This window comes from Hipposideros armiger, unplaced genomic scaffold (genome assembly GCF_001890085.2).
Source record: "Hipposideros armiger isolate ML-2016 unplaced genomic scaffold, ASM189008v1 scaffold_944, whole genome shotgun sequence".
Lineage (NCBI taxonomy): Eukaryota > Metazoa > Chordata > Mammalia > Chiroptera > Hipposideridae > Hipposideros > Hipposideros armiger.
The window spans coordinates 82,876-109,356 of record NW_017732294.1 but is presented as its reverse complement, the minus strand read 5'-3'; the positions used below and the strand labels follow the sequence as shown (position 1 = coordinate 109,356).

General features: G+C 38.6%; 1 protein-coding gene across 1 annotated transcript in view; it reads right to left on the bottom strand.

The window, feature by feature from the left end:
- The window catches only part of ZDHHC15 (zDHHC palmitoyltransferase 15), a 60,641-nt gene that overhangs the window by 20,555 nt on the left and 13,605 nt on the right, over positions 1-26,481 (bottom strand). The window contains exons 3-8 of the mRNA XM_019630779.1: positions 19,671-19,765; positions 10,458-10,578; positions 6,722-6,791; positions 5,985-6,017; positions 5,212-5,332; positions 374-506 (exon numbers count right to left, since the gene is read on the bottom strand). Of these exons, the coding sequence (XP_019486324.1) occupies positions 374-506; positions 5,212-5,332; positions 5,985-6,017; positions 6,722-6,791; positions 10,458-10,578; positions 19,671-19,765 (573 nt within the window). The remainder of the gene's footprint in view (positions 1-373; positions 507-5,211; positions 5,333-5,984; positions 6,018-6,721; positions 6,792-10,457; positions 10,579-19,670; positions 19,766-26,481) is intronic.

Genomic DNA, 26,481 nt, shown 5'->3' with positions numbered 1-26,481 from the left:
CTTAGCTGTAGAGGGCAGTGTCACTGGCCCTCATATGTGGGATCTGAACCGGGGCCCTCTGGCGTCCCAAGCCAGCTCTTAACCAATGTGCCACTCGGCCGGCCCTGATCTTTGTTCTTTATATAAATAAATGACCTTTGAAAAGCATAGACAAAATACGTCATGACTTTTCCGACAACCCAATATAAAAATGAATGGTCATTTCTGGGTTTGTGTGAGGGTTCATTCACTATTGCTCTCTTCACTATGTATGCTTCATTCACTGCAGCTAAAATACTTCATTGGAAGTTTTTCCCTTCCTTGGGGACAATCCAGAAGTCACTGTGATATACATTAATATGTTGCTTTCTCCAGTCTGAATATCCAGTCTTACCTAAGGTGGTTTTGTTTCTGCTGACAAGCCAACAATGGTAGCCAAAGAGAACCACAAGGCTGACAAAAAACATGCAGGCCACAAAGAGAAGAAAAAGGACATGGAACTTGGAGCGAACACTGGGCAATTCCCCCTAGGAAAGAAATAATAAACAGAAACGAAAGATTAAAGTGGTAAGGCTTGGCTAGCTTTTCTTATATCATTTAGTAATTTTTTGTATGTATAAAATGACTTGCTGTAATTTAAAAAATCAATTTTGTAAAATTTTTACAAAACAGTTCCTTCTGTTGATGAGCACACCTCAGTATGGATATGCTTTCAGCCCAGAAAGCCTAAAATGGATCTTTGCTTAAGTGCAGTTCAGTGTGAAATAGAGGGTAGAATGTGCCAGTTAGACGAAGGTTATGTGAAAAGGGCATACTTAGATGCTAACTGCTATACCATGTCTTAAAGTTCATACTCCATTTAATTTCCAGATTATACATCACTGGCTTGAGGTGATTTTGAGGTCATATGGTTCATCTTCTTGTCTCAAGGTGGGTTATTCTGGAATACTTCAAACGTCATGTTTCCTTGGACACATATGTATGTTGAAAATGTCATGGTGATATATGTAGGAACTTAAAACAAATAGGTAGAATTTTCAAATCTTCTACCTATCTGCCATGACCTGATTTTAAAGCTACTGCAAAATTTGTGTGCTTGTTGTTTTTTTATAGCTGAAGTACAATGTCCTGGTATATTACACCCTGTGAAACAGATGTTTAGTCAGTGAAAACAAACAGTATTTTGCAGGCAATTTTAAAAGTAGGTAGCTAAAGATTTTTATAGTTAGCTGGGACATCTTATTCTCCATGTGGCAGCAGCTTTTTTTTATATGCTGCCCTTGACCAGAATGAATTTTCTAAAGTCCTATAGCATGCACGCCACGTAACATTTTGTGTCCTGAAGAGAATTTTAGAAATATTTTCAATTTTGGACTAAGCAGTTGCAAAAATGACTTTTATTTCCTCATTTCCTGTGCTGATTGATCATTGTTTGGGCGTGATGAACGTTTTTGAAATATTTCTAAATGCTTTCAAGTAATAAAGTTAAAGGTGATTCTTGATTGAAATGGATCTGGTTCTACTCTAATTTGGAAGAAGAAAGTTAAGGCTTGGAAACACTTGAGAAATTCAGATAGTATAGATTTTTTCTTCTCTGAGAGGAGATTTGTTATCCATTTTGACGTTAAGAAACATTGGGAATCTTCCAGAGTGTATATCTTGGAAGAATGAAGATAAGGGGAAGTAAGTCAGTGAGACGCTTTCAGCTAAGGATGGTTTGGGTGAAATATCCACGGGGGCACAGCTCCCCAGGAAATAACTACCCCAAGAAACTTTTATCTGAAGCTTCCTTTTAAAATGATCCTGCCATAAAACCTTGGCCTAGGCACCCAAATTGAATTTGTTTTTTGTTTGTTTTGTTTTGAATTTATAAAAAAGGCTCCATATATAGGTTTGTAGTGGTTTTTCCCTGATTGTGTTTTTGCTTTCATAATTTCTAATTTTTTAGTATATTTTTATAGCTTTTAAAGCTCATATTTATTTTAATTCTTATATTTTGTGTTTAAATAGGCAAAAGAAAGTGGCTAGGCAAGAGGGATTGCTATGAAGTGCTATCTACTGTGATGTCCCTTGATAAAGTACTTTATATTTAACTTTTTTTGTTAGAAGAGGGTGATGGCCTACATTCCGAATTACCTTCTAAGGAGATAACCAAGCTAAATTACTCAAAGCACTAGCCAACAGGAACAGTTCAGGGAAATACTGCTGGAATAATACTATTTTCTTAGTCTTAAAACAATTAATAGCCTCTGTGAGGAGATTCATGAACCCATCTAGGAGGTGTATATCACTAAGTTTTTTATAAGGCAAAGATCAACTTCCTATCAGAGTAGCTACTCTCTAAGTTAACATTGAGAGGGGAGACATGATCTGATGGTCTTCTGAATTCTTTATTCCAAAGAGGCTAGAGCTTCTCCATAGCAGGGTCGTAATGGGCAGTAAGACATGGGGCCATGTTTAAGATCACTCAGCTTAGGGTCAGAGAGATTCAAATTCTGACTTTGAAACCTACAGGGTTCCAGTCAAGATGGTAGAGTAGAGAAACATTATGCCCACCTCCTCCCAAAACCACATCAAAATTACAACTAAATTATAGAACCATCAGTCTGGAGAACTATCTGAAATCTTGCTGAGCCGAAGCCCTACAACTGAGGACCTGCAGAAGAAACCACCTTGAGAGTGGAAGGAGGGGCAGAGATGTGGAACGGGTTGGTCCCACATCTGCGTGTGACCATTAAACATTGGGAGGGATATCTCGGCTGCAGAGGTTCCCCTGCCCCCCTCCCGGAGGAGCAAGTGGTACCAGTGCCAGACCAGGCTCCCCAGCCCAGGGTTCCAGTGCCAGGGAGAAAAGTTCCCATAACTTCCGGCTGTCAAAACCAGCAGAGATTGTGGCTGGGTGAGATGGAGGGCGGCTGCATTCCCAGGCGCTCCTCTTAAAGGGCCCACACACGGACTTACTTGATGACGGACTCACTGGCCCTGAGCTCCAATACTGGGGCAGCAGCTCAAAAGGCACCAGGGACATACGGGGAGGGAATGAGTTATCTGGCCTCAGGACGAGGGCTGGAGGGGCAGCTTCCTCCCGGGCGGAGGAGCTGGCAGAAGCCATTATTTCTTGGTTGAGCCCTTCCCCCCTCCCAGCATGCAGACACAGGTGGCCACCATATGTGAGTCTCCATCAGCCTGGCTAACACCGTTCACCCTGCCCTCGTGATTCCTTAAGACCCCAACCCCCACCCAACTTTCAAGCCGCTTCCAGTGGCTTTTCCATACAAGCGGCCTGTCTTGGCTCAGGCTGCAGACTTTCCTAAAATCTCTCAAAGGTCCACAAAACTCAAACGAGCAAGAAGCATCTGGCCTCAGCATGTCCCATGCCTCTTGCTGAGAAGTCCCGAGCTCTGGCTGGAGAGACTGAAAGGAAGCATTGCTCCAACTGTCAATGTCCTTTTCATTATGCGGGCAAGCCAAGACAGCTTTCCTCGCCTGTCATCTATCATACATGAGCTAATATATTGTGCTGGAAAAAAATGAGGGTGTAGTAAAGGACATAGCTCAGTTCACCCCTCATATTGCTTGTGAATACTGAGATATTTCTGGTAATTAGTTCATATCTAAATATTATCTTTCAAGATAATTGTGGTATTTGATTATTGCCTGAGATGAGGGCCAAAGGCAAAATGCATGAAATGCAACAACGTTCATTTACTCTGTTAGGAGAGTAAAGAGTGATTCTTAAACAGTAGCTTACTATGTTAAGGCCCTGTAAGGTATGTACTGAAGACCAAGGCTGACACTTTCCCTGCTGAATTGGATGCAACAGATTTTCTTTACTTTCAGGGCAGTAGCTCAGTGTGTGAATAAAATGCCAAACAGGTCCTAGAAACCTGAGCAATAGATAAGGGATCCTGTGCTGTGGAAAGGGGCCAAAGAAGAAATGCCAAGATGGTGAAACATTTTGTATTTGGGGAAAATTGATGAGAAAACTTCATTTCTGCCTATTCTTTTCTCTGAGTTGAATATTTTGATATCCATTATATAATTCCTGATTCTTAAAGGTATTAAACATCAGAATTAAGCAAGTTGAAGGGAAAATGGAAAGCACATATCACTATAATTTTTTACAGTAGTAGGGATCAAATCACTATTTAGTAATTTCAATATTTTCAGCTATTTAGATTCTTACTGCCTTTCCTTTCCCATTTTTTCCTCCAATTTGTCATAATCTAAATTCTGGCTATAGGATTCACGTCCTTTCCATGCTGAGACATTCCTGTTATAAGGCTCTCATGCAATTGCTAAAGTAATAACTAGTATCTCTGCCCACCACATCTGTCTGTTGCTATTCAGGTTCAGTTTGGACAACCCTCACCATGGATGGTTATGACATCTTAGCAGTCATACTGCAGTTGTGTAGAGGGAATGTCTCCTGGAGTCCATGGGCATGAAATAAAACAAAACAAAGCAACATACTTCATTACACAGGTACTGGAAGACCCTGTACACATATGTAAACTGAAAATCTGCCTTCAATTCTTTTGGAAATAGATGGGATATGATTGATATCTGCAAGTAGAAGAAAGATGAAAGTAGGGGTTTTTTTAGATTTTATTATAATTATTAGAATCATATTTTGAAAGATGAAGTACTTTCAACATGTTTCATTTGATTTTGACAATGATGCAGTGAAGCAGATACAGAGCCAGTGTTCGTCATATGAAGTTCAAATACGACTCCTCATTTCATTTTGGTCGTATGTGAAGATGAGTGTCTCTTTCTGTCCAGTAGGAATTTTTCAACTGTTCCTACAACAGGGCGTTAGTATTTTCTAACAATGCGGGAGTACTTTGTTACCCTTTTTCTTATGAAACTAGAGATTCAGAATTAGTTTCAAATTTATAATTGATAAGATGTGAATTTCTAAAGCTTGACTAGAGAAGTACATTGTAAATAATCAGTAAGAGTCAAGAGGTTGGGTTCCTGAAGGCCTTCAAAAGATTCTCATGTATGGCAGATGCTCGTTTACTGGGCATCTTTAAATAGCAGCCTCCTGAATCTCACAGTACTCAACATGGGAAATGTGCTTCTGGTGCCTTCCTTTCTGGTTACTTCAGTATTAGCTATTTCAAAATGTAAAAAATGATGAGGTGAACAATGTCACAGACTGAAGTAGATGTGTGTTCGTTTGGTCGGGTAGGGGGTGGAGGGAGCCTTCAGGGTTTTATAACTTACTCTCCAGTATTTGATGAAATAGCTGAAGACCGTTGTAGCAATGTACAGGCAGTAGAGAACAGAATAAGCTAAGAACTGAAGGAAGAATTTATAGTTGGAAAATCCAATGCAGTTATTAACCCTAAAAAAGAGAAAAACTGATGTGAAATCAGGATCCATTTATGGAGAGCACACTGATACATAAAGTGAACTAAGCAGTGGAAGTACATGACTTTTGCTGCTTCATCACACGTTGTGTAGGAACTCAACAGGAATAAAAGTCCCTTAATAGGTACAGACTGGAAAAACAAGTTCATGTGTCACTCGTTTTTCCTTTCATTTACAGGCACAGAGACACCTGGTCTACCTAATAGTTCTGGACTGTTTCTTGACACACCCAAGCAGACCTAGATCTTGGATGTTAAAACCAATTAGACTTACTTCAGCTAAAGGATTTCAGACTGGCTCTCTAGGTCAGACATACAAAATTTGGAGAATTGCTGAAGTTAACAATCTAGAGTATTGGAAACATCAAGACAGCAAAAAAACAGAACTGATTCTGTGAAATCAAGTAGAACTATTTGTGTTGTATTTCATTCCTTACTGAAGCTAATGGACAAGAGACCATTAGCTTTGTTACCCCAAGAATTCGCTACCATGCCTTTGGTTGTATATTTATTCTTGCTTTAAAACGTTAAACCTCCCATGTCCCTCACATAGATACAAAGCCCAGTGGATAGCAGAAACAGGCATATTACAACTTTAGAGGAGAGAATTAAATAAAAGGAACTTACCAAGGGCAGTGATGGTCCATTTTTAATACACACCTAAAAAGGAGCAAAATGTAGTATGATAAGTAGAGCTATGGAAATGAAGCAACACCTCATCATTGAACTCAAAGTCTCAGCAGTATTTTTACATGGAACCAGTAAATTCCTAGATTTCTACTATAGCTACTCTAACAAAAACTATTGTTTCCTCAGTCATTCCTAGGATGAGACAATCACAGCAATTTATAGGATCACACTGTCAGCAAGTTACATGCCTAGAAGGCCATCTTTTTAAAAAGATTAGGAACAATAGGATATTGATACAGAGAAAATGTCCAGGATAATGCCCCTCATTTTGCTCAATAGTCAGTTTAATAAGAGCACAGAAGAAAACATGACTACACTCTGTTAGAGTCATGGGTAAACTAAATGTCATGTGGTGTCCTCGATGGGCTTTTGGAACAGAAAAAGGACATTAGGAAAAAACTGAGGAAATCTGAGTATGGATTTCAGTTAAAAATAATGTATCAATATTGGTTCTAAAGTAAAACATTTCTTTTTAAAATGGGGTTTTAATTTTCTTTCCTATCTTTAGAATGGTTTGAATCATCATGCCTGTGAGGGTGATTGGCATGTGCTCATTAGGAATGAAAGGAAATGCTCTTATCTAGCCATGGTTACATGTCACGATCAGTCACATTGTTGTCTAGGAAACCATCAGTGGCCAAGCTCAGTCCAGGGGAAATATGGCTGTCACTTACATGGCACAGACAGAGCAGTGGTGGCAGCGATCTGGCTTGATCAAATGGCACCGGTCACAGAATCTTACAGCTATAGGAAAAATAAGGTGGTTAGCACTGATTAGGACTCAGTGAGACACCACATGTCTTCCTAGCCTCTCTGGATGTCTTGCTATACACTCATTACAGGGAGTCAAACTCATTTCATTTCAAGTGACAAAGCAAAAGGCAGGCTGCATAAGAGAATCGTGGTATGTATTTTTTCCGTTGGATCAATCTTGAAAGCACCTTTTGGGGCATGAAGGTAAGGGGGAAAGGCTTTATGTCTGGATATCTAATCCTAAGATTTGGTATTATAAAACAAACTACCGTCAACTGCTTGAGTAATCTTTTAGCCTCTGTTTGCTCCAACTTTACTACCTAAAAACTAGAATTGATCATTTATCTCCTCTTTCCAGAGGATGCATTGTATGAGGTAGAATAACAATTTGGAGAATAAAAGAGACATTCTAAAACAATTCATTCAGGTGACCATTTCACAGATAAAGGAAGTAAAGACCTGAGCCATATCATCAAGTGACTTGTACAAGGTTACACAGTGAGTGAGTGACAGGGCTGTGACTAGGACAGGTTTTCTGACCCCTTAGTTCAGGGCTCTCTTCACTCTGTAGTCTAATATAAAAAGAAAAATCATCCCTCCCACCTTCTTTTCTTTATTTCCCTTAGGTCAAAGGTATTTTTTTAATGTTTCTATTTTTCAATTACAGTTGATGTACAATATTATGTTAGTTTTAGGTGTATAGAATAGTGATTGGACATTTGTATAATTTGTGAAGTGATCTCCTGATAAGTCTAGTACCCAACTGGCACTGTATATACTTATTACAATATTATTGACTATATTCCCTATGCTGTACTTTACATCCCCATGAACTACCAATGTATTTCTTAATCCCGTCACCTTTTTCACCCTCCCCTCCCACCCCATCCCCTCTGGCAGCCATCAGTTTGTTCTCTGTATCTATGATCCTGTTTCTGTTTTGTTTATTCTGTTCTTTAGATCCCACATAAAAGTGAGATCATATGGTACTTGTCTTTGTCTGACTTACTTCACTTAGCATAATGCCCTCTAGGTCCACCCATGTTGTCGCAAATGGTAGATTTCATTGTTTTTTATGGTCAAGTAATATTCTATTGTATAAGTGTACCACCTCTTCTTTATCCAGTGGTTTATTGATGGGCACTTGTGTTGCTTCCATATCTTGGCTATTGTAAATAGTGCTGCAGTGAACACAGGGGGGGCATATGTCTCTTTGAAAAGGTGTTTTCCTTTCCTTCTCATTTTCTCTGTGTTTATTGATAGAGTATTACTGTGTTTAAGGGCCTTTTGTACGTGCCATTCCTTTTTATTATTCAGGTCTCACATCAAATGACATTTCTTCAGAGAAGCTTTCTCTATTATTCTATATCATGGGGGTAGCAAACAAATGCTTCAGTGGTCCAGGAAATAGTGGGTAGTGAGTGAAGCAACCAGTGGGACTCTGGGAGAGCCTGGGAATTCATGCCCTGTTTAAAGAGAGCAGTTATTACTCAGCTCTAGCTAATTTTTGCCATTTGGAAATGCAGATTGAATTGTTAAAAATTAGTAACAAATACAAAGTTTTAAAAGACACAGAGCTGAAACAAAATCTGTCTCTGGACCCAACACACCCAATATGCCTCTGTTTGTAACCTCTGCTCTATTACATCATTCTGTTCACTAATGTCTGAGATTATATACCGTATTTCCCCATGTATAAGATGCACCCTTGTAAAAAAAATTTGGTGTCTAAAAACTGGGTGCGTCTTATACAGTAGTTGTAGATTTTTTTACTTGCATTTCCTGCTTTTTCATGCTTGTTGTCTTTGCACTCATTGTTTTGCACTTGTTACCGGTATATTACGGTAGGTTACCTTTTGCCACGTTCGGCCCAGAAATGGCTCAGAAAAGATTTTCGTACAGTGCTGAATTCAAGTTAAAAGTGATCCAGTTTGCAAAAGTGAACGGAAATCGTGCTGCTGAATGTAACTGTGGTCCTCCTCCAACTGAGAAAACAATCCGAGACTGGCTACGGGAAGAAGAAACCCTACTGAAAACGCCACGGCAGGAGGCGGCCATGAGAGGCAATATATGAAGACAGTGATTCGTCATCAGACACAGATGAGGACACGCTAATGTTGGGAGTTTTGACAGTGATGAGGAGTTGTACGAATTTTATGATGAATAAAACTTGAGTTCAATAACTTTATGGAATACATTTTTTTTCAAATTTCGGGCCCCAAAATCAAGGTGCGTCTTATACATGTGGAAATATGGTAATTGCTGCCTGAAGACCTTTAAAAAATCATAACCACCAAGACATTAATGCTCTAACAAAATTAATACATCCTTAATGCCATCTAATGCCTAGAGCACATTAAAATTTCCTCAGTTGTTATATGAGATCATAAATATTTGTTGAATAAATAAATGATAAATGAAAATAAATATCTAACAGTAAACTTCCCAAAGCTTTGAAAAAGGATCTTCCTTGTAGAAATACTAGGGTAATTTGGCAAAAGAGCTTCGGTTTTCAAATATTAAAAGGCAAAGAATTGGTTCAGCTCATACTGTTCTAGTCATGCAGATGAAAACTAACAGTAAAAGTCTGTAGTGGGTATTTACCCCCCCAAAATGAAGACCTATCTCTCCACAAATCATTGTACAAAAATGTTCATAGCAGAGTACTCATAATAGCTAAGCACCAGAAACAAGCCAAACATGCACCAACAGGTAAATGGATAAACAAACTATGATACATTCATACAGTGAAATACTACTCAGCAATAAAAGGAATGGAATATGAAACAATGGGAATAAGTCTCCAAAACATTATGCTCCATCAAAGAAGCCAGACACAATAGTGCATGCCATATGAATCCATTTGTATAAAATGTGGCAGCAGGCGAAGTTAATCTATGGCAGAAAAATATCAGAATAGCAGTTGTCTTTGGTGGCGGTGGGGGTGGGATTTACTGGGAAGGTGTCTGGTGTGTGGTGGTGTTTATAGAGGTTTTGGTTTCACAGGTGTGTACATTGTGGAAACACTGAGTGGTACACTTAAGATTTGTGCATGTTTTTATATGCACAGAAGGTGCCAAAAGTATGTATACACATTTTAAGAAAGGAAAAATCTATTAAAATTACACCGATGGTAACCATTTTGAGCCCCTCTTGCAATTGCAGAAGTAAAATGTGACTTGTATTCATCTTTTGTTATTGGTATATATTGAATATTAAAATTTTAATGCAGTTTTTTCCTTTCTTAAAATGTGTATACATCTTTTTGGCGCCCTCTATATATTTCACTCAGAAAAAGAATGATACAAAATTTTAGGTGGATATGTACTGATATCTGGTACTTACTTTAAAATGCACCAAAAATGAGACGCTTTTATGGATGATGGATAGAGGGATGGATTTATGGACAGATGTGTGGTAAAGTGATATGGAAAAATGTTACTGGTAGACTGTAGTGGTGGGTATACAGATGTTTAGTGTATAATTCTTCCATCTTGGATGTATGTTTGAAAATCCTTATAGTAAAGTGTTGACAAAAAGCTCCATAGCATTTTTCAGAAGAGAGGAGAAAAAGGCGCTAGCCTGAGGATATGTATGACTTGACTTTCTGCGCTCCATGCTGAGCTTCCTTCTCCAGCTGACTTTGGCTGAACTGACCTCCACTCCCAGTTCTTGTGTAAACGGGTAGCTTCTTGGCCATGTCAACCAGCATCTGCTTTTGGACCTCAGGTCTCTCTTCATTTTCATAGCGTTCCTTGTCTGCATAGGATAAGTGGAACTGCAAGCAGAGTGAGAGGCAAGGCTTTATTTTCCAAGGTTGACAGAAAAGATGAGAAATGACAACAGCAATTATGTAGAAGAAAAGCTTTGTTACTTACCCTTGAAATCCAGGGTACTTTCTCTGGATAATTACCTCAATGAACTTATCTGGCTTTTATCTCAAACTTCATAACTCTGTATAATAGGTGGCATTGTTTTATAAGTAAAATAAAACTTAGATTAAGTACCTTGAGCACTGTTACACTAACTCAACCAGAAAGTAGCAAAACTAAGGCCCACACCCAGTTCACCTGTGCCCTTCCCTTCCCACTCCATGAGACCATGATGTTGTGTCCGGATGGATGTCTCACATCTTGCTGCCAGGACTCTGTTGATGATTAACTATGCTTGTTATTAAGCTGTGAGTATTTTTCATAGGTGACATTCCTAGAGTCTGGATGAGACTGCTTGCGACATTCTCTGCATATTCTAACCTTGCAGATGAGGAGAAATTTGGACATTCTCACGATCTCGGACATTTTCTAGTCTGGTATGGAGCTTGTTGCCATGTTTGTGCCATACTTCGCTAACCTTGCAAAAGACACACCAGCAATTCCCCAAAGTAATACAGACCTGAAAGCTTTCTTCTGTCTGGGCCAAGGGTATGCAGAGGTGAAAAAGAGAAGGACCTGTGTTCAGATTGCTCGGGTTTGTACCTCATCTCTACCATTTAATACTTAAAGAATCACTTTTAAAAAATCAAACACTCTCCATCTAACTTTCTTCATCTGTAAAATAGATGGCAATAATACCTACTTCACAAGTTGGTGTAAAAGTGCTAGATAATAACAAATTAAAAGTCTCTTTTACAAGTCCAATTTCTTAAATCATTTAAAATATTTCATATTGCCAATATTTTTAACTATTCTAGAAAGTGTATAGTGGCATCTTACTGTGATTTTAATTTGCCATCCCATGGTTACTAATGATATTGAGCACCTTTTCAGGAATTTGTAGCCATTTGGGTATTTTCTTGTAAAATGCCTATTGAAGCCTTTTGTCCACTAAACAAGGAGGTTGTATTTTGTGTATTGATTGGTAGGATTTCTTTATAATATTTTGGATACTAGTCCTTTACAAAATATTTTCTACCAGTCTGTGGCTTTTCTTTTTTACTTCCATTATGGAAGCATTTTGATGAACAGAAGATCTTGGTGGGAGTGCAGATTTCTGTAACCACTTTGAAAAACTGTTTGGCATGATCTACTTAAGCTAAATATATGCCTGCCCTATGACTCACCAATTCCATTCCTAGTTATATACCCAACAGAAATGAGTGTGCGCATGTATGTATGCATGTGTGTGTTCAAAAACACATGTACAAAGTTGTTCATAGCAGCTTTATCCATAATAGAAAAAAATTAACAACCCAAGTGTCCTCCACTTGGTGAGTGAAAAACCAACTGTAATAAAAGGGAGTAGCTAATAGCAGCAAAAGGGGGTGAACAAATGAAATATGCGTCAACATGAATGAATCTGGACAACATTATACTGATTGCAAAGCTTACACAAAATAATGTATACTGTGATTTTGTTGTGATGGTCAAAAACAGGAAACACTAATCTATGGTGATAGAAGTCTATGCAGAGGAAGTTGATTGGGAAGGGGCGTAAAGGAGATTTTTGAGGTTTTAGAAATGCTCAAAATCTTAACATGGCTTATTATTACATGGGTGTATACCGGGGGTGCCCAAAAAATGTATACACATGACTTGTATTCATCTTTTGTTATTGGTACATATTGAAGATTAAAATTTTAATACAGTTCTTTCCTTTCTTAAAATGTGTATACATTTTTTTAGCACCCTCTATATATGGGTAAAAATTCATCAAATTGTTCTCTTGACAGCTTCATTCTTGGACTAGAGTAGCGGTTCTCAACCTGTAGGGCATGACCCCTTTGGGGGTCGAACGACCCTTTCACAGGGGTTGCCGGGTACTCATATGTGGGCATATCTGCAAGTGGGCCTGGAGATGAATAGAGGAGCAGTGTCTCAGTTCCTAAGACCATCGAAAATATGTGTTTTCCAATGGTCTTAGGCGACCCCTGTGAAAGGTTGAGAACCGCTGGACTAGAGTATGTATGTTATACATCAATAAAATAATAAAAGAAATAATAAAGCATTTAAGATAATTGAAGTGTATCTAACTTTAAAAATTGGAAATGCATAGGGCCGGCCGAGTGGCTCAGCTGGTTAAAAGCTCGCTTGGGAGCACCAGCTCTGAGCAGCAGGGCCCCGGCTCGCATCCCACATGAGGGCCAGTGACGCTGCCCTCTACAGCTAAGATGGTGAACAACAGCTTGACCGGGAGCTGGGCTGCCCTGAGTTGCCAGCGACAGCGTAGGCTGCAGCCCCTGCTGCAGTGGGCTGCTGTAAGCTACCGTAAGTGGCTGGCAGCCAGCGTGAGCTGCCGTGAGCCCTTGTGAGTGGCTGTCCAGTGGCCGGGAGAGCAACTGCCTCACCTGGGAAGAGCGCAATGATCATACCAACATGGGCCAGTGAAGCGACATCCTCCATAACTAGACTGAAGAATAAAACAGCAATTTTTCTACCTGTGTGTTCCCTTCTACAATTCCCCAACGCTGCTACCCTCTTCCCAATTCCCCAATAAAATCTTTTAAAAAAAACCTGAAATGCATAGAATCAAACACTATTTTAAGCAACATACCTAGTGGTGTGTTTTTATGGTATCATGCTATCCTTAGGTAGAATGAGAATTGAGTTCTGCCTTGGGGTATATGGAAATGTGTAGGGGCATTTTTGGTTGTTATGAAAAATATGGTGCAGTATGGGCATTTAATGGGTGGGGTCCCAGATGCTAAGGATTGTGTGATAAACTAGACAGATGCACACAACTAAGTATTTTCCTAACCAAAAGGCTATAGATCAATGTTATAAAATAGTAAATAAATAATGTAAATTTAATATAAAAACAACTGGGTATGTTGTTTTGTTACAAGAAAATTTACTGACTGACTCAAAAGTATGAAGTTTTTAACAATTCTTCTTAATTTTGATTATTAAAAGTAGCACCTTTGGGCAGCCCCCTTTTTTTAAGATTTTTTTTCATTGGGAAATTGGAAGGGAACAGTGTTGGGGCATTGAGGAAGAGGAGCGTTGTTTTTTTCCAGGACCCATCAGCTCCAAGTCAAGTTGTTGCCCTTCAATCTTAGTTGTGGAGGGCGCAAGCTCAGCTGCAAGTCCAGTCGCCACTTTCAATCTAGTTGTGGGGAGTGCAGTCCACCATCCCATGCGGGAGTCAAACCAGCAACCTTGTTCTTAGAGCACACACTCTCACCAGCTGAGCCATCCGGTTGCTCGTTGGCAGCTCAGCGGCAGCTCGGGTGCAGCTCACTGGCCCATGTGGGAATCGAACTGGCAACCCTGTTGCTCAGAGCTTGTGCTCTTAACCAACTGCACCACCCAGCTGGCCCCTGGGCAGCCCTTTAATTTGGGGGATTTCTTTGGGAATATAACTGTCTTGTCTGCTTGAAAGACAGAGGCAGAGCTGTAATTCCTTGTATGTGATGAAAACCTTGTGGTTATTCAACAAGTTGGCTTTGGTTTGGAATAAGATGCCATGCCTACACACCCAATTTCTGGCACTGACCAAGCCTTTTTGGGGATTAGAATGCAATGAGCCAGTGAATGGATTTTGGGTGGGACAATAGGTGACAGACTGGAGTATAGTTGGTATAAGAGAAATTATTAATATGGTGGCTATCAAATAGTCCCCAAAGACTCACCTTTTCTTTTTACCAATTAAAAATGATAAACATGTGGTCTTAAATATAAGGCATTTGCAGTGCTTATCTAAATCCTGTCATTATCTCACCCGGTTTAGATCTATGCCATTCCCACACACTCATCCTTTGTACTGGCCTACAAGCTTCATAAAAAGTGTGAAGGGGGAAATTATGTTCATTGAGCTAAAATTTAATAATATAAAATTCCATTTTAAGGTACACATTTTATAGTGTACAATTCAGTGCCATTTACTATATGAAAGTCTAACAATTAAGTTCACGAACTTGCCACACTGCACTGACTTTGGCAGTACTGTACAAACAGTTCGGTAAGGTTCATAACCTTGGAATATCAGTGTCTCACAGCTGTATTCCTGTCAACGTGTGGCGGTGTCTTGCTGAGTGGCGTTCATCATTGTTGCATTTTTGTGTGTCGTCATATGAATGTCTGAGCTTGAATTAGAGCAATGAACATACATTAAATTTCTTGTTAAACTTGGCAAGAGCGGAAGTGAAATCAGGGACATGTTAGTCCAAGTTTATGGGGATAATGCCATGAAGAAAATGGCTGCATACAAATGGATTAAATGTTTTTCTGAGGGGAGAGAATGCGTCACTGATGAAGAGAGGTCAGGGCAGCCAGTAATGAACAGAACTGACAAAAACATTGCAAAAGTTCATCGAATTGTGTGTCAAAATTGCCATCTGACTGTGAGAAGCATAGCAGACCAAGTAAACATCGATACAGAAACAGTTAGGAAAATCCTCACTGAAAATCTTGGCATGAAAAAGGTGTGTGCAAAAATGGTCCCGAAGGAGCTCGTCGATAAACAAAAGCAAAGGAGAGTCGAAGTTAGCCAGGACCTTTTGAGAGGCAAGACGATGTTGTGGGCTGTGTTATCACTGCTGATGAAACATGGGTGTACCACTATAACCCTGAAACAAAGCGTCAAAGTGCACAGTGGAAGTCAGCCAATTCTCCACTACCCCAAAAGTTCTGTCAGTCCAAATCAAGAGTCAAAATGATGTTGCTAACCTTTTTTGATATCAGAGGGATTATTCATTATGAATTTGTACCAACTGGACAAACAGTTAACCAAGTTTACTATTTGGAAGTGCTGAAAAGACTGTGAAAAAGTTAGATGAAAATGACCTGAACTTTTCGCCAACAATTCATGGCTCTTGCATCACGACAATGCACCAGCTCACACAACACTGTCTGTGAGGGAGTTTTTAGCCAGTAAACAAATAACTGTATTGGAACACCCTCCCTACTCACCTGATCTGGCCCCAAATGACTTCTTTCTCTCCCCAAAGTTAAAGGAAATAATGAAAGGAAGTAATTTTGATGACATTCGGGACATCAAGGGTAATACAATGACAGCTCTGATGGCCATTCCAGGAAAAGTGTTCTAAAATTGCTTTGCAGGGTGGACTAGGCGCTGGCATCCATGCATAGCTTCCCAAGGGGAGTACTTCAAATATACGTAGTGATATTCAGCAATGAGGTATGTAGCACTTTTTCTAGGATGAGTTCACAAACTTAATTGTCCAACCGCCTATTCAGTGTTGTGCAGCCATCACCACAATCTAGTTTCAGAATATTTTCATCACTCCAAAAGGAGACCCCATATACATTAAGAGTCATTTCCTATCCCCTCCATCCCCTGACTCTGGCAACCACTAATCTACTTCTTGTCTCATTAGGTTTTCCTTTCTGGATATTTCATATAACTGGAATCAAACAACATGTGGCCTTTGGTGTCTGGTCTGTCAATTAGCAGAATGTTTTCAAGGTTCATCCATGTTGTAGCATGTATCAGTAATATGTTCCTTTTTATGGCTGGATAATATTCCATTGTATGGACACACCGCACTTGATTTATCTGTTCATCCATTGATGGACATTTGGGTCCTTTCCACCTTTTGGTTATAGTGAATAATGCATTATGAACAATTCTGTATAACCTTTGTTTGAACACCTGTTTTCAATTGAATATATAAACCTAGAGAAGAATTGCTGGATATGATAATACTACGTTTAACTTTATGAGGAACAACAGAACTGTTTTCTACACCAGCCACACCATTTTACATTCCCAGTAGCAATGCATGAGGATTCCGAGTTCTATACATCCACACCAAAACTTGTTATTTTCCAATTTTGTTTATTTTCTTTCTTCCTTCCCCCCCCCTCCCTTTTCTTCCTTCCCTTATTTCCCATCCTAGAAGGTATGAAATGGTATCGCATTGTGGTCTTGATTTGTATTTCTCTGTTGACTAATCTTTTAATGTGCTTGTTGGCCATTTGTATATATTCTTTAAACAAATGTCTATTCAAGTCATTTGACCATTTTTACTTGGTGGCATTAAATACATTCACACTGTTGTGCAACCATCACCACCGTCATTCTTCAGTCCTTTTTTCACCTTTCCAAACTGAAATTCCATACTCATTAGACAACAACTCCCCAACCCTGCTTCCCACCAGCTCCTGGCAACCACCATTTTACTTTCTGTATCTGTGAATTGCACTACTCTTGGTACCTCATATAAGTAGAATCATACAGTATTTATCTTTTTATGACTGGCTTATTTCACTTAGCATAAAGTCCTCAAAGTTCATCCATGTTGTAGCATGTGTCAGAATTTCCTTCCTTTTCAAGGCTGAATTGTATCTATTGTATTCCATTGTATCTATATATCATATTTTGTTTTTCCATTCATCTGTTGATGATTATTTGGGTTGTTTCCACCTTTGGCTATCATGAATAATCTATGAACAAATGTTGAACATATGTGTACAAGTATCTCTTTGAGATCCTGCTTTCAATTCTTTTGGGTATATACTTAGAAGTGGAATTGCTGGATCATATTGTAGTTCTATTTTTTAATTATTTGAGGAACTACCATGCTGTTCTCCATAGTGGCTGCACCATTATATATTGCCACCATCACACAAGGGTTCCAATTGTTCCACATCCTCACCAACACTTTCTATTTTCTACTTAAAAAAAAAAAGTAGCCATCCCAATGGATGTGAAGTGGTATTTCATTGTGGTTTTGATACATAGTTCCCTAATGCTTAATGATGTTGAGCATTTTTCCATGTGTTTGTTGGTTATGTGTGTATCTTCTTTGGAGAAATGTCTAGTCAAGTCTTTTGCCACTGTAAAATTGGGTTGTTGGGAGGGTGTCTGTTGTTGTAGAGCTGTAAGAGTTCTTTTATATTCTGGATATTAACCCCTTGCCAGATATATAAGTTGTGAACATTTTGTCCCATTTTATAGGTTGCCTTTTCACTCTGTTGGTTGTGTTTTGATGTCCAGAAGTTTTTAAATTTTGAAATAGTCCAATTATCTATTTTTACTTTTTTACTTTTGTTTTTGGTGTCATATCCAAGAAATCCATGACAAATCCAATGTCACAAAACTTATTTCCAATGTTTCCTTCTAAGGGTTTTATAATCTTAGCTTCTTAGGTTTAGGTCTTTAATCCATTTGAGTTTATTTTTGCATATGGTGTAAGGTAAAGATCCAGCTCCATTATTTTGCATATGTGTATCCAGTTTTCTGAACACCATTTGTTGAAAAGACCATCTTTTCCCCATTGAAAGATCTTGGCACCTTTGTCAAAAAAATCATCTGATCATATAGGAAAGGGTTAATTTCTGGGCTCTTTATTCTATTCCATTAGCCTTTGCGTCTGTACCACATTGTTTTGATTACTGTTGCTTTGTAGTAAACTTAGAACTATGGAAATGTGAGACTTCAAACTTTGGCTTTTTCAAGATTGTTTTGGGTATTTGGGGTTTCTTGAGAATGCTTATGAATTGTAAGGTGGAATTTTTCTATTCATAAAAAAATATCATGGGATTTTGATAGAGATTGGATTGGATCTGTAGACTACTTTGGGTAGTAATGACATTCTTAACAATATTAACTCTTCCAATCCACAAATACAGGGTGTGTATCCATTTTTTGTATCTGTCTAACTGGTTTTGGCAATATTTTTTTCTCTTTCTTTCTTTCTTTCTTTTGACATTCAATATTATTTTCTATTAATTTCAAGTATAGGTATACAGCATAGTGATTACACATTTATATAATTTAAGAAGTGATCCCCCCAATAAATCTAGTATGCAGTTGGCACCATACATAGTTATTACCACATCATTGACTATATTTCCTGTGCTGTACTTTATATCCCCATGACTATTTTGTAACTGCCAGTTTGTACTTCTTAATCCCTGTACCGTTTATACCCAGCCCCCAACCCTCTCCCATCTGGCAACTGTCATTTTGCTCTGTGTATCTATGAGCCTGTTTCTGCTTTGTTTGTTCATATATTCTTTTGTTTAGATTCTACATGTAAGTGAAATCATATGGTAATTACAAAATTGTCACAGGGATGCAAGGTATAGCATAGGGAATATAGTTAATATGTCAACTGTAATTGAAAAATAAAGTGAGTCATTTGTAGACAGTATAAAGATAGGTGATAATGTTTATCTGTTATGTGAATATCTGCCTTTTAATTTGATAGCTTAATTCACTTATATTTCAAGTAATTACTCATAAGAAAAAACTTCTACAATTTTGCTATTTATTTTCTTTTATAGCTTATCTTTTGTGTTTCTTAATTCTTACTTTACTGCCTTACTTTGTATTTAATTTTATTTTTCTTATGTACCGTTTTGATTCCATAAATGGTAAAATTTAAATCAGTAGTTCCCCTAATGTTTGGAGGCTGGTAAAATCTCTTCCATTGTTTTTTGGGTTTTTTAAAATTTTTCTATTTTGGAACCTAATCTGTTCTACATTAGTCACGTTATGAATGCCTGATATGATTCCAAAGTCTTTGACAAACATTCCCAAATATTGCATGAAACATTTTGATTCAAAGGAGCACAGTTTGAAAATGATCAATTTAACTATTGTAACTTTTTTCCTAAGGGTGGTCTTCCAGAGTCTCACTGGGTTCCAAAATAATACAGTTTCATAGAATTGAAGTAGATGAGTTTTCAGAATCCAAGTGGGTTCTTGTTTCTCTAATTATAGTACCAATGCAGGTAGTGCTTGTCTAGTTTTAAACATACCCATGGCTGGTGATTTCATGAACTCCTTCAACAGACAATCCGCCCCTTAATTTACGGTTAACACTCAGAGTCATTTTTAAAGATCATTTCGAATCTCTCTTTTATAATGGAAGGGTTTTTGCTCCTCTTTTTGCCCTCTTCTTGCCTTATTGACATTTCTGCTTTCCTCTGTTTTTAGCCTTTATGAAGTAACCATTAGTCTTACCTTCTGGTTTGGCTGTTGTGGGAGTGTAAAAATAGACTTCCAGTAGGTCCAGGTAAAGAACACAAAGATGGCATGGTAGAATATGAGGTAGATAACTGAAATTTAAGAAAAAAACACAGTGTTTACACTACACCTTTGTCCATTTCTAAGAGTTGAGAAAGACATAAGGCTCAACAACAAATTTCTATTTTGTTTTCCTATTACCAAGTATTTTTTTAGTATTACTATAAAATATTAATTCTTACATTTCCCCCACACAGTGACAGAAACAAGTTACAATGCTAAATTCTGAACACAAAGGAAACCATCAACAAATCGAAAAGACAACCTACCAAATGGGAGAATAATATATTGATAAGGGGTTAATATACAGAATTCATTAAGAACTCCTACAACTTAACACCCGAAAGACCAAACAATTCAATTAAAAATGGGCAGGGGGGCCAGCCAAGTGGCACATTGTTTAGTTGGCTTGGGACGCCAGCTCTGGGCAGCAGGGCCCCAGTTCAGATCCCACATGAGGGACAGTGATGCCATTCCCTCTACAGCTAAGGTGGTGAACAACAGCTCGACCTGGAGCTGGGCTGCCATGAGTCACCGGCGATGGTGTAGGATGCAGTGGGGCTGGCCGGCAGGGGCGTGAGCTTTCATGAGCTGCCAAGAGCCGCCGTGAGCAGCCGTCCATTGGCTGGCGAGCGACTGCCTCACCGGGGAAGAGCGCAATGATAACACCAACATGGGCCAGTGAAGCGACAGCCTCCACAACTAGACTGAAGAACAAAAGGACAGCAATTTGTCTGTTCCCCTTCCCTGATTCCCCAACACTGTTCCCCTCCCCCAATTCCCTAATAAAATCTTAAAAAGAAAAAAATGGGCAGAAGACCTGAATAGACATTTCTCCAAAGAGGACATACAGATGGCTAACAGACATATGAAAAGATACTCAATGTTACTAATCATCAGAGAAATGCAATTCACCACACCCCTGCCACATTTCATACTGCAGTGTGTGTTACTGAATTATGGATAGGCACCATGATTCTCAACTTTGTGTTTCTCTCTCTCTCTCTCTCTCTCTCTCTCTCTTCTCTCTCTCTCTCTCCATATAGATAGATAGATAGACAGACAGACAGACACACACACACATACTGGGGGTGCCAAAAAATGTATACACATGACTTGTTATCAAAATCTCAGCTTGGTTTCATCAGAATGTATTTATCTTTGTTGGTGCAACCAATAAATCTGGTAACTCATTAGTATGATGTTGACTTGATTTATTTTAATATTATAAAATTTTATATTTGCGCGAGTCCTTAGATTCCATTTGGTCTGATATTCTCTGCAACATATAAACCTGCTTTGTATTATACCTAATAATCGGTCACCCAGCTTTTGCTTGAACACCTGAAGTAATGGGAAACTTATCAACTCTTGGGCCAGCCCATTCTGTTGTTGGATAACTCTGATTGTTAGACACATCTTCCTCATATCTAACAGAAATATGCCTCCTGGTAACTCGCTCACATCCATCCTAATTTTGCTCCCTGGAGAGGAATCATATTTGCTTAAAAACAAAAAGTCTTGTATCTGAACATTTAAAGTTACAACTCAATAATGAGACAACTCTATAACAACAGGCAGAAGACACAGACATTTCATAAAAGAAGATATGCATATGGCAAACAAGCACGTGAAAAGATGCCTATCATCAGTCATTACAGAAGTGCAAATTAAAACCACAAGGAATTACCACTTCATACACAACAGAATGGTTTTCAAAACCCTGAAAACAACAAGTGACAGCGAAGATGTAGACCAACTGGAACTCTCATGTGTCACTGATGGGGATGCAAAATGGTAGAACTGTTTTGGAAAACAGTTTGGTAGTTTCTCATAACGTTAAACATACATAGTATAGACTACTATGTAGAAATACAAAGGAACAAAGTACTCCTACTTACACTGACATGGATGAATCTTAAAAGCGTATTGTTAAGTGAAAGAAGTCAGATATAAAGGGCTCCATATCTTATGGCTCAATTTATACAACATTCTGAAGAAGGTAAAACTACAGAGACAGAAAACAGATCAGTGATTGCCAGGTTGGAGAACGAGAGGATTGCTTGCAAACGGACCAGAGAGAATATTTTGAGGGTAATGTAAATATTGTATATCTTGATGCTAGTGGTGTTTACATCAGTATATACATTTGTCAAAACTTGTCAACCTGTGCATTTATAAAGGATGATTCTTATTGTGTGTAAATGATATCTCAATAAACCTGACAAAAACAAAATAATAAAGAGATCTAAAATGAGCCTTTTCCAAGGTGAAGTGATGCAGCCACAGGCCAAGGAACAAAGGCAGATGCAGGAAGCTGGAAGAGACAAGATCTGGAATCTCTCCTTGAGAGTCTGGAAGGGGCATGTTTGTGGCAATTTGTTATTGCAGCTCTAGCAAACCAATGTACTCTCTATACTCAGTTTTCTCATCCATAAATGGACATATGATCATGCTTACTTCATAGGGCTTTAATGAGCATTACAGGCACCTAAAACATGTTAGAGCAGTGCACTTGAAGTAATTTTTATTATGACTCTTTACTAGCTAAGGAACCATAGTTATCTTTGAGCCTCTGGTCCTTTCACCTGTTACCTGGTAATAATAAAAATACTTAGTCTAAGAACCTCTAAATAGAGAAACAAATAAATAAAATTGGCCTTTTCCTTTCATGTCTTTTCATCTTAGTTTTTCTAACATTTAGTATAATAGATAGCTACTTAGTCTGACTTCCCAGCCTAATATTTTAATTTTCCTCACAGCCATACTTAAATGTGTTGGGAGTTACAGGCTGTATGACTGAAAGCAGGGTCATTAGGTGCACAGCTAGAAGATAAACTCAAATCATAACTCTGAAACCTAGAATTGGCTACACTCTGGCTGATCTTTCCTTATTGAATTTTCAACAAGCATTATTTTTATAACAATGATATAAATATTATTAATTAGTATATTAATAATTATTCTATTATATGTAAGAATACCTATAACAATGATTATTATATTAATATCATGATTAATATTCTTTTAGAAGTGGGTTAGCCTCTAAATAAAGCCTTTGTCTGCTCCCCAAAATCCTCATTATAAAGGAATTTTACAATAATAAATACAAAATAGTATATTATTAAGATCACTGAGATAACTTTTCAAAACCTAACTGAGATTTTCCTATACAGTTTGGAGGTGAGTAGAAAAGATCATACTGTGGCCCAAACATTTTCCCTCACATACTCCTGGTATCTAATATATCATCGATAAATTAAGGTTAGTATAATCAGCAAGCTGACACAAAGCAGTTATTTCCATGCTCTGGATTTTCAAATGGAAAACTGAATAAGTTCTTGTATTCATTTGCTCAGGCTGCCATACTAAAGTACCACAGACTAAGTGGCTTAAACAGAAATTAAGCTTTTCAAAATTTTGGAGTCTACAAGTCCAAGATCAAAATGTGGGCAGGGCTGGTCCTAAGGCCTCTCTCCTGGGCCTTAGGTGCAGACGGCCGTCTGCTCCCCATGTCCTCACATGGTCATCCCTCTGTGTGTGTCTGTGTCTTCATCTCCTCCTCTCATACGGTCACCAGTCTTATTGATTGGGCCCACCCTAGTGACCTCATGTTACCTTAATTATTTAAAGACCCCATCTCCAAATGGTTACATTTTGAGGTCCTGAGGGTTAGGACTTGCACATATGAATTTGAGAGGTGGCAGGGGGAGGGAAGTCACAGTTCAGCTCTTAAGAGTTCTATTATTTATGAATTGCATCTATTTCTAAAAAGTTAAATAATTACAACCATTTTTAACTTTAAAAGAGAAACCAGATAATTTAGTATGCAAATCATTGAAAATTAAAATGAATTCTCAGAGAATGCATTAAAGTTTTGCTTAAAATGATTTTAATCAATTTAATCAGTACATTAGTCTTGATTTTATGTGGATTGTCTTACAGATTGTGCCTAATCTCATTCCAAAATTCATCCCTTAGCCCCACCCATCCTTGAACCCTACTAAATTTCTAACTTCCAGTTTATCTCAGATCCTCCTTAAGGAATAGAGAGAGGAGGGAAGATTTTCCAGTCAAGATCTTCAAAATAGAGATAGTATGATGCTGAACGAGATCATCCACACAAAATACTCTAATGAAAGCAAAATAAATACATTATCATTATGTTGTATAGTATGGTCTATGGAAGAAGGCATGGACTCATGTCGGTTTTTTTTTCCAAGTAGTTCACACCTGATTTATTCTAATAAGTCTAAGATACTATGAATTGAATTATAAGGCACAAGAGCTATTTATTAGCAGCTCTTTGGCCAAAATGGGAAACAGTCTATGTAAACCAATGTACTCGTCTTACAAAAACTTTCTTACAATTGTGATTTTCTTACAATTGTTTTCTCTGTAGCATACTGGATGGACGCATGTCTTAAAAACAGAATTTCTGAGTTCCATATAATCAAGGATAAAATATAATATTCTGGATGGTGGTTCGGGTGATCTGGGCTTTAGTCCTTTTTGTGCACTAGAATCAGTATTATGACTAGGTCACCACATTTTATTTCTTTGGGTTTCAGTTGTTCTACTTACAAAATATGAGTGTGTTGCATTACAGCCAATTCCAATACCAACCCCCCTGCATTAGCCTCTAACCCTATTATTTAGGAGGGAGTGCCTCGGTGAGGCACTAATCTCTCTGAGGGAGTGTCTCAGGTGACTGGGACCTATCGGAATGATAATAGTTATCTCCCCTGGGAGGACACAGTAACAAGTGTTCTGGGGCTATGTGGCCGGAAGTGTGAAGGTATAGCATTTGCTGGAACACAATGGGATATGTTAATGAAAAGAGGCCTTAAGGCACACAAATCACACAGAGTTGCTAATTGATTGACAGCAGTTTTACTTCTTTGAAGATTCTTAATAAAAACCATGCGCTGACCCCATTTAGGGCTCAGTCTTCTCTGGCTGAGTCCCTTGGTCTCGCTCAAATCTAACTTTTGTCTCTTGACTTTATTCAATCTGCGTCGCTCCTCACGAGACCCATTTGCCCTTGCCACGCTGGACGTGACATGAGTGCATGGAATTTGACAATATATTTACAAGGGCAGTAGTAGGAATTATAGTCCTGAACTGTTATGCTTCTTAGAAGAAAGAGCACTTAGGTCCTTTCCAATGTTGATAACAATAATAATAATAGTATCCACTATTTATTTTGTACTTCTCATGTGCCAGGCACTGTGCCAAGAGACTACATCATCTTGTTTAGTGTCCCAAACAACCATGAAAGGAAGCTATTGTTACCCCATTTTTCAGAGAAAGAAAGTGAACCTTAGTGAGGTTAAGTTCCCCAAGGTCATATATAAGTGGCAAAATCAAGATTTGATCCCAGGTGCATCTGACACTGAAGTCTGTGCTTGTTTACTACTATTACAATGCTTTTAACAGTATATTAGAGATTGAAATTTATCAGGAACTATACTAGTTTCTTAGGACTCTCATAAATTACCACCAATTGGGTGGCTTAAAAAAATGAAATTGATCTCTCACAGCTCTGGAGGCTAGAAGTCGGAAATTAAGGTATAGGCAGGGCCATGCTCCCTCTGAAGGCTTCAGGGGAGGATCCTTCCTTGCCTCTTCCTAGCTCCTGGTGGTCCCTGGAAACCCCTGGTGTCCCTTGGTGTGTGGCAGCATAACTCCAATCTCTATGTCTGTCTTCACATGGCTGTCTTCACTGTATGATATACACATACTTTTGCAGTATGTTTAACTGGTTTTCTTAAGCTGTGGAGACTGAAGAAAAGGTTATATGACTTGAGGCTTTCATTTCTTTGCCCCTTCTATTTTCTTTGCCTATGCCCATGTTTCTACTGGCACTCATATGTTGTACTATAACCTATTGTAATAGTGCAGTGTCATTGGAAACAAGTCACAAGAGATTCACAGGGTTAAAAGGGACCTCCCATAGTCATTGGGCCTATGGGTGTGCTTCTAGGCAAGGCTCACTGACTTGTGCCACATAGTTGCATGTCTGGTATTTTCTGAGAAGTAGATTTCATGGCATCTCCTAGTAGCCCGCCCTAGTATTCAGAAGTTCTTTGTAAGTCTAGCTTTCAACCTTCTGGTTACGATCAAATCTAATTTTAGTCTGTGGATTCCACTATCTTTGAGAATCCTGACATATAAAAAACGTTACAAGTGAGACTGTTAACACTTTACATTTATACAGCTGTTCACTGACGTATACTTTTACTCCTGCTAGCTTACAATAAGTCTGTAAGATGGTAATAACCTAGCCCATGTAACAGAAATTGAGGTTCATAGAAGTTGAGTTACTTACCAAAGGTCATAGAGTTAGTAAATGATAGAGTTGGAACTCCATCCCAGATCTTCTGTCCCTAAATCCTGTGCTTTGTCCCATTATGCCCCACTGCAGAATAAAGAAGCAAAATCTAATCTTATTCTTTATTGATAAATTTCAGAGCTATGGGGATAAAAGTGCTTTTGGATCATAGAATTCTAGAGTCAGAAGGAAGCTTAAAAATTATACATTGTAGGGCCGGCCGAGTGGCATGATGGTTAAGAACTGGCTTGGGACGCCAGAGGGCCCCGGTTCGGATCCCACATATGAGGGCCAGTACACTGCCCTTCACAGCTAAGATGCTGAACAACAACTCAACCTAGAGCTGGGCTGCCGTGAGTCGCCGGCGACGGCATAGGCTGCAGCCCCTGCTGCAGTGGGTTGCCATGGGCTACC